General features: G+C 36.2%; 1 protein-coding gene across 2 annotated transcripts in view; it reads right to left on the reverse strand.

Annotated features, from left to right (window-relative positions):
* The window catches only part of ZFPM2 (zinc finger protein, FOG family member 2), a 584654-nt gene that overhangs the window by 427371 nt on the left and 144258 nt on the right, over nucleotides 1-13025 (reverse strand). For both annotated transcript variants that reach the window (XM_036735057.1, XM_036735065.1), the window contains one exon: nucleotides 3213-3314. In XM_036735057.1, coding sequence (XP_036590952.1) covers nucleotides 3213-3314 — 102 coding nt within the window. The remainder of the gene's footprint in view (nucleotides 1-3212; nucleotides 3315-13025) is intronic.

Raw genomic sequence — 13025 nt, forward strand, 5'->3', positions numbered from 1 at the left:
TGACCTTTCCATACTGCTAGGTTAGTTACTCAAGGAAGACCTGACTTCAAATGTGACCTCAGACATTTAACTAGCGACGTGACCTTGGGCAAATCACTTAACATACGTTTGCCCAAGAGGCAGCTAAGTGACTCAACGTATAGATCACCAGGCCTGGCATCAGGAAGACAGGAGCTCAAATCTAGCTTCAGACACTTACTAGCTGTGAGAGCCTGGGTAAGTCACTTGACTTCTATTTGTCTCAGTTTCTTCAAATATAGAATGGGGATAATTACAACATCTACCTTGTAGAGTTGTTGAAACGATCCAAGGAGATAATATTTACAGAGTGCCTGACACATGGTAGGTTCTTTATAAATGTTTATTTCATTCCCCCTTCCCAATATCTAGTTCTGTTTCACACTATAAAATGGCCATAGATTGAAGTTTATTATTAACATTGTCAGGAGAAAATCTTGATCCTCTCACCGGAGTTCAGTGACCTGTCCACTCTAACATTGCTTTCTCAGTATCCACCAAATACAGACGGGAGTCACAAAGAAGATTAAAGGTGTAAATAGGTCATAACATAAAAGAAATATTAAAAGACTCAGAAGTATTGGTAGGTACAATTAAATGAGGTCAAATATATGGAAGATCATTATATGCAACATAGTCACTGTTTTCTATCTCGTAACTATAAAACCAAATACTTGCTTTGAAAAAAGCAAAATAGCAATAGCAATAAAACTTTGGGCTATCAAGTGAAGCCAGGAAATTTCACTAGAGGGGGTAAAACAAGGCAAATTTTCATCAATCTAAGAGAGTAATACTCTGCTACTATTTTTCAAATTCTCATATGATTCTGGAATTTATTTTGTTATGATGGCTGATACTGATTGTATCTGACTCTCTGGGCACATCTTAAAAAACTGAGACTTTAAAACACTCACAAGCCCATGTAAAAACTATGGCATGCTTACACAACAAATTAAATTCTGAACTAATATATCACAACTAAGCATTTATTCTCAGGGATAATTTAGTGTTGGTTTCAAAACTATATATTCAGTTCTATATAGAGTACATATCATTTATTGTTATTAGGCACACTGTTACTATAAACATAGACCTACATCCATACCCACTTAAACACATACATCCCTCCAAAGACAAATTTGTACAACAAGATTCACTGACTCCATGGTAAAGAAACACATAACCATGCACAGCAGTATACCTAATTCTTACATCTCAAGTATTTAAAAAAATGTTCCAAGCTAGCCTGTTCCTTCTTTTATTCACAGTCGGCAGATATTAATGCTATGTGACAGGCAACTCAGCAAGAATGTCTTACTAAAAGGAAAATTTCTGTTTAAGAAAAGATTCTAATGAAATAATAGTGCTTGACCCACAACTAAGATACAGAGATATCAATATATCTTTCTAGGATATAATGATTTTGTTGTTTCAGAAGCGCAAATATTCATTTCCATATATTGCTGCTCAACTACCTATGGAGAATATAGAATTGATTTTAGAATGTCCAAAAGAAGGAATTTCTTAATATATTGATTTGCATTCTTGCTACCTATCTATTCATCTATCCACAACTCATTTTGAAGTTAAGGTGTGTACCACTACCACCCCCATTCATGTGCAACAATGAAGATAAAATGAACACTTATACAAACACTTCCGTCTGTTTAATTAAAATCCCATTGACTAAAAATGCATTTCCTTGAAAACAAATGTGCAGAAAGTCTGAGGTTGAAAAAAATGTATCAATATTTATATGTTTTCTGTAATATTAAATATGTTTCTGTTACATACATTTAATTTTACATCAATATAGTAATAATGAAGAGCAATGAAAGTTAATGAAATTTTGAAAAAATATAAAGCAACCTAAAAAAGGACAGAAGTAAATGTTCCAAGTGTTTTCTTTTTTCCTGTCATAAAAATGTTATAAATTGCCCATACCATAGTAATGGAAGCATTATGAAATAAGGACTTCTTAGACAGCAGACATGCCAGAAAAGATTTCTGTGCTCTTTCAAAAGCTCAAAAATGGGCTTATCCTACTTTAAATGTAATACATTTTATTCCAAAACCTTGCCTTTGCATAATGCTGCAGTGTACAGAATATAAACATTTGTGTATATCATTAACACCATTTTCAATGACATCATAATGATCAGATATACTGCATCTTCATTTTTGTTTGCATTATATTTTCCAGCTGCTGGTTTCAGAAAATTACCCCTGGAGTTCTTCTCTTCTTCATGCACAGCATACAGTAATTTGCAAAGTCATGCAAGGATGAAAATGTGATTGAAATATAGAATATTTCCTAATGAAAAATAGTACTGCATTATGAATTATTGTTAAAATAATTTCAAGACACTGTCCCTAAACCTTTTTACACAATAGTCTCTATTTATAAATATTGCTACAACTGGAAAATTCTGGGTTACATACAGAGCCTTTTCTCCATAATATTATTTTGATTTGGTATTTTAAAAATTAAATCTGGAATTTTTCAACTAACTTACAATGTTGTTGCCTGAGTTGCTTTGAACATTTGTGTTCATGACCTTATTAGATGTTTTCCTATGAAACCTAGGACTTACTGATGGAAATTAAAATTGGTGCTACAAAAATCTCTCCAAATCTACAAACCTAAAGCTATCATCAGTGTGTCTTTCAACTCCCAAGATAATGTCAGGTGCATATCTAATGATCTGAATAAATTCCAAACTGATCATCAAAGTTCTTAAAATATCTGTGGAATTGTTCTGTTTATGTATTGTTCAATACCTACACAGTTTGGATTTCAACATGGGTTTACAGTGCTTTTACCAGAGCAAAGAAAAGTTTCATCTCATGACAATTACAACAACAAAAAAATTGCTACAAAACCTCAAGCTGATATACACATAATTTTGTAATATATAGCATTAAAATGAAAGGCACAAATCCAGGACCAGACTCCATAATACATATTATCTGTTTAATTCCTTACCCTAAACAGCACATGTTTAAAGAATAATTTTTCATCGCGAGAAAAAGTTTGAGGGGCATCCTTATTTATTGGCATCAGATACAGCTATATGTATCTATCATCTCTATATATGTATATACATACAGGCATAGATATAAATGAGAGGGGTGGGGGGAGGATCTTCTGAATTTCAAAGCCACTTTCTTGCATTTTAAATCCTCTCTCCTACCTGGTCCATCCCAGTCATCAGTGTCAGTGCTGAGCTGCCCTGGTTTTTCTGATTGTGTGTCCCCATCTGATTCCACTGTCTCCTGGATCCCTTCTTCATCACCTAAAAGAGCACCAACACAAATACAGATAAAGAAAGAGATTAATAAAACTCTAGGTGATTTTCTTCAGCTGTCAGGTTTTTCTTATTTGGTACATACACCTCCACCATGCAAATGTTTAAGCATTATCACTTTTGAGTCTTAGTCTTATTTTGTTATAAAAATAATCAAGAACAGCCAGAAAGAAATATAAATTCATTACTGAAAAGATTATTCAAATTTTTCAAAGCAAATTTCTGCAGAGTTATTAAAAGTATTTATAAAAATGCAAATTCAGAAGATAGGATTTCATGTTTTCTGAGAGTTTTGGTAAATGAAACATTAATTTTTATCCTTTTGATGGTATTTAAATTTAAAAGTGATGTTTATGGGAAACTAAGGAAAGCACTGGAACTTTTTCAATATCATTAAGAAAATGAAAAAAAAAGTTATGTTAATATGGTAAAATATTTTACACACTTTTATTTGAATTTAAATTACTCTGAAACAGTTCCAGAATTTTGGAAGGAAAAAGAAGATATTTAGACTTTGTACAAGACTTAATGCTCACATCTCCATTAAAATGAGATTTATAAATGTCACAATTAAATTATTAATCTATGAGATAAATATGAGTTCTCATATTAACATGATTATGAGTTCCCAACGTTTTACTAAATTTTGAAATATTACTTGATGAAATAAAGTTATGCCTTGCTCCTAGGATTTACTATCTTCTTTTATATTTTACTTTCATAGAGCAGTATATTAAAAATAAGTGCTATTTCTGTCATCCAAAAGGAGATATAAATTTGTAATATAAACATATTGTCAAAATATGAATTATTAGTCAGCAGTGCCTTTAAGTGAAATCTACTAAAATATTTATAATTGTGATTACAAATATTCCATTAAAAAGCCTTCAATCAACGGAAAAAATAACTAAACCGAGATATGAGGAAAGTTAAGAAAAGAAAGAACTTGAGAGAAAAGGAGAGATTAAGAAAATATGAAATACTGCTCGAAACTTACAATGCTAGCAAATAGTGACAGTTTAAAACACATGATTTTGGGTGTTTTTCAGATTCAGGTTTTCCCTGGACTATTTAAAGCATCTGCTTGCTTCCTATCAGGTTGTACAAATATATTTAAGACTCTAGAATACACAAAATACACCAGAAAGAATTACTTTATTGTGATGATTGTATTTAAAGTGCTAAAGTTTGTATAAGAATATTTTTTATTACAAATGAAACAAATAAGGCATTAATCATTGCTTTTATGAAGGAAAGGGTATATAATGTGAAAACCGAGATGTAGAACTGTCAAACTCAGTTTTCTCATAGTATAAAACACTTTAAAAATGTTGCCCTATGAGATTCCATAGGGCAAAGAAAAAATGGAAACAAAATCAAAATTATTTACCAGTTGATACAAATCTTTCCCCCATGTTATCCTAAGAACCTGAATTTTCAAATCCATCAGTATGTATAGCAATCAAGCTCACTGAAATTTTCTCACTTATCTCTGAATAAGTCTCCCTTGGCATTCCAGTTTAACTCTCCATTATCCTTTATAGTTAAATTCTTTGTTCCTTTTTCTGCTAAAACTCATGCCTTGACAAAGTCTAACTATGAGTTACCCACATTCCTACTCACATGCTGCTGAAAGAAAGACATCATTCAACCCTAAATTTATGTTATCTAATCCCAACTGAGTTCTCATTGCAGCAAGACTACTCTTTTACTCTTCATTGAGTGATCCTCTACCCCACTCTGTGCAAAGGCTTTTCCTCAATCCTCCTACAACATCTCTTCACCCCAGTATTTCAGCATTAGGTACTTGCTTCATATTTACTGAAAAACCAACAATAACAACAACAAAGCTATGTGCTTAGAGCTCCCACTTGTGCCCTGATCATCACACAGTCCCTTGATATAATCTATCATTCTCTCCACCTTCATTATTAGTGGCCCTTTACATTAACAAGATGTACCCCTTGATTCTATCCCTTCCAATCTTCTTCAGTTAATTGGACCCATCATGATCATTCCCTCTCTCTAAAACTTCAGACACTCCTTTTCTTCTTTGCTGCCTACAAACATATCCAGATCACTCTATCTTAAAAACAAACAAAAAAATCCCACCAGATCCTAGCAACCCTGCTATCATCCACCCTATATTTTTTTCCCTTTCTCAACCAAACTCTTTGAAAAAGCCATCTACATGTGATGCCTTCACTTCTCCTTTCAAACTCTTCTAAACCTTCTGCAACATGGCTTCTGATCTATCACTCACTTGATACTGCTCTCTACAAAGATACGAATGATTTGTAATTGCTGTATCTAACAATCCCTTCTCAATCCTCATGCTTGACCTCTATGCACCATTTTACACAGTTGACTGCTCTCTTCTCCTGGATACTATCTTCTCTCTGGGTTTCTGTGGTATTGCTTCCCTCCTGCCTTTCTGATCACTCCTCCTCAGTCTCCTACACTCAGTCATTCATGTCAAGCCTGCTAACTCCTTATGTATGTTAACATTCTGTCCTGGACTTGTTCCTCTTTTCCATATACTCTTGCATTTGGCAACCTCACTCTCCTTATATTCAATCATCAAATACCTATTGAACATTTTCAACTGGATGTCTCCTAAACACCACAAATGCAACACATTTCAAAACAAAAATAATCTTCATTCTCATCTTCTGAACTTCTCTCTTACTCTGCAGTCCCCACCGTACTTTCCCAGGCATCCAAGTTCATAATCTCAATGTTACCTTTGACTCCTCACCACCCCATATACTAAATCAGTTGCCAAATCTTACAGGTTTTTTTTTAATCACCAAATATATTTTGCATGTTGCCTCTTCACCATTCATATATCCACCACCTTAGTTCAGGCTTTTACCACTCCTCAACTTTACTCCCTATTTGGTCTTTCTTACCTTATACTTTCCCCCATACCAATCCATCTTCCACACAGCCACCCAAAGGATTTTTCTAAAGGGCAGGTCTGACCATGTCACACCCTCCCCCTCTCAACAAACTCCAGTGGCTACCTATTACTTTTAGGTTCAATTACAAATTATTGTATAAGACATTAAAATCTCTCTACAGCCAGCCACTATTCCTATCTTTCCAGTCTACTTCCATATTACTCCACTTCATGAACTCTGCGATCTATCTATATTGGTCTGTTCATGGTTCCTTATACATGATGCCCCATTTCCTACCTCCACACATTCAGACCAGCTCTCTCTCACACCTAGACTACACTACCTTTTCACTTACACCTTTTGGGATCCCTGGCTTCCTTTTGGATTCAGCTCAAATGCCACTATCTATACAAAGTCTGTCCTGACCCACCCAAATGCTAGTGGATTCTTTCCTAAAATTCAACAGATTCATTTTGTATATATTTTGCATTGATTTACTGCAATATACTCATTTGTGTATAGTCTGCATAGACTTATGAGTACATGCTATCTCTCCCATTAGACTATAAGCTTTTAGAGGGCATGAACTGTTATGCTTCTTTCATTGTATGCCCAACAATGATAGCACAAGTAGCAGCTCACAACAGTTCATAAATGCTTGTTGATTGACTAAGGGACCAAAATGGCTTTAGTCTTTGGCTGCTGTCCTGTTTCCAACACATCTCAGAAGAATACACTATCTTCCTGTAACTTTCTAAAAATCAGAATTATACAAGTGTGAACTTTGTTTCTTCTAGATGTAACAGGGTCTTATGCTCTGAAATTATTCAAGCAATTGTTATATACAATCTGTCCAGTGTTTTACAAGGAGGGATTCTTATCTAGGTATGGTATTTGACAAGATGGCTTATGAGGTCCTTTCCTATTTTGTGATTCTATAATTCTGCAAAAATGGTCATATTAACACATGGTTTACTTACCTTATAGATAGATAGAGATCCTCATCACTTCAAGACTGAAGGATAGTTAGCAATAGCCTATTTGTTAGTCTTGCACCTCAAGACTCTTTCCAATTCAGTCTAATTTGCTATCAGCTGCCAAAGTCATCTTCCTAAAGGACAGACCTGACCATGTCAGATACCCTCAATATACTCCATGTCAGTTACCTCCAATATACTCCAGTGGCTCCCTATTACCTCTAGAATCGAACATAAAATCCTCTGTCTTCTAAAGCTTCTTATAACTTGGCCCCTTCTTGTCTTCCTGGTCTTCTTATACTTTACCCCTCTTCCTTTATTCTATGATTCAATGAACAGTGGGATTGTATTTCATAATAATAGTTAGCAATTATTTAATGTTGGAAATATGAAGTATCTTAAATAAATGATGCAGACCCTTGTGCCTTTTCACTGATTCTCTCTTACGCATAAACTTTTTTTCCCTCTTCACCTCTGCCTCCTGGTTTCTATCAAGACTCAGTTCAAATCCTACCTTTTGCAAGATGCCTTTCCTGTTCTCCCCTACTACTAGTGCTCTAAGATTACCTCCTATTTAAACTTTATATGTCCTATATGTACACTGTTCTTTGCATGTGAATTCCCCATTAGAATTTGAGCTCTTTGAGGATAAGGTCCATATTTTCTCTTTTCCCCATATATCCAGTGCTTTGGACAGTGACTGGCAAATAGCATGCACTTAGCAAATGCTTATTGACTGACTGACCTTAGTGCCACACTGGTCCTATTTCTCAGACTCCTCATTTATTTTCTCTGTCAGTCTAGATGGTGTGGAATCCTTTGCAATAATAAAATTGCCTTTAGTTCTCCTTAAAAATTTTTTTCATTCAAATGTTCTCCATAATAAAGTACCTGTTTTGTGTCCTTGGATTAATTCAGATGCCTGCCTATCTATCTATCTATCTATCTATCTATCTATCTATCTATCTATCCATCCATCCATCTATCTATCTATCTATCTATCTATCTATCTATCTACCTATCTATCTGTATTTAGGTATGTATATATACCCACATACATATATATTAGAGACTTTTGCAGCCTTCCCTTTCATCTATCATTTAACTTTTGAATAACCCTGTCAGCGTATGAAACTCATCCTAACAAGTCTCAGCGATATCTCTGAGTTCAAATTCTTACCCTTCCATTAGAATCTTGATTCTTAACCTTTGTATATAAAAATGTGAGGCCATGCATGGACTTTACTCTTGGGTTCCTTGCTTAGATTCTGTCTTTTGTTCATTCTGAGTGTCTACATTTTTTATCTTCTTCTGACAGTATAGCTATGGAATATATCTCCACCATGCTATCCCCTTCTCTCATTGGTGAGTTCCTTCCAGGATCTATATTTGGGGAAGAAGACAAGGCCAGATAACCTTCATTCCCGAACTTGGCTTTACTTTTAACTTTCTAAACTTTGGCATCATCCCCAATACAGGCAACCTTCCCCATCCCACTCCCTTTTCATCTGCCTTTTGTTTGCTGTCTTCCATAAGAATGTAAGCTTCTTAAAGGACTCTCTTTCTTTTTTGTCCTACGTGTATCTCCAGTGCTTAGCACAGTTCATGGCATATACTGAGTGCTTAATGAATAGTCGATAATTTCTTGTCTATCTGGCCTGGTATACATAGAAAGAGTTCATTCTCCAGTCCCCAACCTGACCCATTCAATATAAACCCTCTTTGATTATATCTACAAGCACTGGATAAAAATAAATGAATGAATGAATGAATAAAATACCATCCCTTTTTAGGTCTTGCCTAAACTAAGAGTCTGTCATTCTTATGTTTTAAGCTGTTATTCAGAAATCTAAATCCTATTATCAGGTTGAATATTCATAACCATCTATTTGTTATATTTTTTATCTTTGTATCTCCATTAAATAAATGCTTATTGACTGTCACTTGAGGTCTCCCATCATCATTGCATAACGCTATATCCTAAAGCCTGATTGCCATTTGTCTTTTAAAATAGGAGTGAAAAATCATCTTCCTACTGAGTATGGTCAAGTCCATGCCTAAATAGATGCTTAAGGTATAAATTATATTTTTTTTCTGCTTCTGCAATATTAGCAAGTATAATAAAAGGAGAGATAATACAGTACTAGGATAAAATCAAGGCAATATCAACATAGTAAGATGGGTCAAGAAGGCAATGGAAAGATAAAGTGAAAATTTATAAGATTTAACAGGAGATACTTTTTGAAGGAAAAAAATCCTTTTGGCACTATATTTTGTTTTTGTATACAGCACCTGGCCCTGTGCCTGTTACACAGTAAGTGCTTAATAAATGTTTGCTAAAGTTAAATTAAAGTGAATTACTTGTGCCTAGCTCAATCATCAAAATCTGAAAAAGTCATCCAGAGCAGTTTTAAAAATGTTAAGGAGCAAAATATACTATATTGAAGAGGAACCCAGAATGTTTCTAGAACACATGCCCAATCAATCAATCATCTTTATACCTGATAAATGCTAAGAACGGAGCCACATGCTTGAGACAGAAGTACAAAACAAACCTTACTTGCAGCTTATATGAGGGAGATAGGTATACATGAAATATATACCACATCTAGACTAAGTTACTATGTATAATGTAGTTAATCAAATACAAGGTAGTGAGGGCATGAGCAGTTATGGTGAGGAAAGGCTTTATATAAAAGATGGTGCCTAAGATTCATCTTTAAGAAAAAGAAGGACTCTTTGAGGCAGAAGTACTCTAGGCATGGGATACTGCTAACGAAAAGGCACAAAGAAGGGACAGGGAGAGTCATGAGTGAGGAAGAGAGAGATCAGTTTGTCTGGATCACACAGAGTAAGGGAGGGGCAGTCATATACAGTGAGGTTGGAAAGAGTGGTTGAGGCTGGGTTGTCTAGGACTTCAAAGCTAAAAAGAGGAGTCTGTATTCTATCCTATTCATAGGATCATATGACCATAGGCTTTTGAGCTGGAAAAAGCCTGAGATCTGGCCTACACACTTCTTGTTTTATATATAAGAACACCTAGACCAAGAAAGGCTGGTATTTGCCCACATGCCCTAATGGAGAGAGAATGTGCTTAATATACCCCAGATGCTTGGCTGTAGATTACAAAACTAAAGAAATGTATAGTGAACCATACCTTACACAATCCGAGCTGGAAAACTGAATGATAACTTTAGGGAGAGAAATTATTAAAATTGCTTTAAAATAGGTAGTAAGTAGTAAAGCTGGGATTTGAAACCAGGTTCTCTTTTAACTGCATCTCACTAGAGCAAAAAGAATATTCTTCCAGGCATTGGAAATTGTGTAAAGTTTAGAGTTTATTGATAGATGCATGGATTGCTTTGAAGGAGGACTTCAGCTGATTAAAAATTCCTTGTTATAACAAGTCTAACTTGTTGAAGGTACTAAAATCCTACAATTAGAAGACCTCACGTGAATCATCAAAGCAAGTGTCACAATATCGATGGTGACCATGAATATGCCTGTATAGTTCTATATAAGAGACTCTCCATATAGAAGGCAGAAGAAGTAAAACATTTATGCAGACACCAGAGGATCAAATACCCAAACCAATAACTCCAATTTAACATACCAGTAATTATATCCCCAAAACCAGTAAGCCCCCTTTATCATAACAGCAAGGAACTTTAAACACAGTATCACTGCAGGGAGCCAAAAAATCCCATAACCTTCCCCTCTGCTGGGGCCTTCCCATAAACACTCACTCACAAATCCTAGCTGTCTGCTTGCCTGCCTTCTTTCCTCCCTAAATTCTGAGAGAGAGGGCTTAACGGCTACCCTCAGAGTATATATACCCTTTTTTAGAGCCTGAGGGCTTCACAACCCTACTGACCTTAATTAGCAAAAGCATCTGGGCCTTCTTACAAACAAGCCTCTCCTAATCAAGCTTTCCTTAACTAGCTCCACCTGAGACATGTTAATGAGATGAATGGGTGGGGAAGATCTTTAATCACATTAACACCTCAAGGCAGGTTACACTTGAGGACAGTTCTCCTTGTTAAGAAGTTTGTTTATTTTCTTACCTAGAGCCTATATCTCTTTCTATATTTTCCCCCCTGCTCCCAGTTCTTCCCTCTGGGTCTGCACTCAACTGGTCTAAACCTTTTTCTACATGAGGGCCCTCCAAACACATGAAGTAAATCATTCTGCATTAGGATGAGGAGAGCCCTTAATTTCAAGAGATGGTAGTATCATTTGGTATTGAATAGATATGTCTATCTTTAAAATTTGTCTGAAATGCCTCAAATTCTAATACTTACTGGTTATGTGACCATGGGTTCTCAAACTCTCTGAGCCTCAGTTTCTTTATCTAGGAAATGGAGATCATAATATCTACTTCCAGAGGTTTTATGAATCAATTGAGATAACAGAGGTAAAGAACTTTAGAAATTTAAAGTGCTAATATAAATGCCAGCTATTACTTAATCAACCAGAAAGCATTTATTAAGTGCCTACTATGTGCTCCATTGTTCTAGGTACTGATGATACAAGGTCAAAAGTGAAGCACTTCCTGTTCCTAAGAAGGTGACAATCTCTTTGGGAGATAAAACATGAACTTACTGAATATAGGTTTAAGAAATAGGTATGAGAAGATGGCAGCTGGAAAGCAGGGACTTGCGTAAAAAATGGCTCTGAACAAATTCTAGAACTGCAGAACCCACAAAATAGCAGAGGGAATCAGGCTCCAGCCCAGAACAGCCTGGATGGTTGCTGGGTGAGGTCTATAGTGCACGGAGCTGGGAGCAGAGGGGAGCGGAACCCAGCATGGGCGGTGGCAGGACCAACCAGAACGGGAGCCAGGCGGAACAGGTCTTAGCACCCTGAATCAGTGAGCTGTGGCAGTTACCAGACTTCTCAACCCACAAACACCAAAGACAACAGAGAAGGTTAGTGGGAAAAGCTGCGGGGAGTGAAAGGAGTTTGAGGTTCGGCCACTGCCCAGGAGACAGAGGGGGTGGTGCAGCTACAGAACTACAGCTGCAGTTGCTTCTGGCCCCAGGCCCACCTGGTGGGGGAAATTAAGTGGCAGGTTAGAGCGGGAGTGCAGAGCCTGCTTAAGATCTGAGTCAGGTCCATGTTAGCGGTTCTTGGGGAAGGAGGAGTGTTGCTGTGGCAGACCTGGTTGTATAGAAATAGCTCTGCAAACAACAGTGCATCCCCTCAACCTTGGAACACAGTACTCTCTACTCTACAAGCAGTCATACCCTAACGAAAAACTCAGGGGTCAAGTAAGTTGGCTGGGAACATGGCCAGGCAGCAAAAATGTGCTCAGATTCAGTCTCAGACTTTGGAATCTTTCTTTGGTGACAAAGAAGACCAAAACATACAGCCAGAAGAAGTCAACAAAGTCAAAGAGCCTACATCAAAAGCCTCCAAGAAAATCATGAACTGGTCTCAGGCCATGGAAGAGCTCAAAAAGGAGTTGGAAAAGCAAGTTAGAGAAGTAGAGGAAAAATTGGGAAGAGAAATGAGAATGATGTGAGAAAACCATGAAAAACAAGTCAATGACTTGCTAAAGGAGACCCCAAAAAATACAGAAAAAAATACTGAAGAAAAAAACACTTTAAAAAATAGACTAACTCAAATGGCAAAAGAGCTCCAAAAAGCCAATGAGGAGAAGAATGCCTTGAAAGGCAGAATTAGCCAAATGGGAAAGGAGGTCCAAAAGACCACTGAAGAAAATACTACCTTAAAAATTAGATTGGAGCAAGTGGAAGCTAGTGACTTTATGAGAAATCAAGATATTATAAAACAGAACCAAAGGAATGAAAAAATGG

This window comes from Trichosurus vulpecula, chromosome 1, assembly GCF_011100635.1.
Source record: "Trichosurus vulpecula isolate mTriVul1 chromosome 1, mTriVul1.pri, whole genome shotgun sequence".
NCBI lineage: Eukaryota > Metazoa > Chordata > Mammalia > Diprotodontia > Phalangeridae > Trichosurus > Trichosurus vulpecula.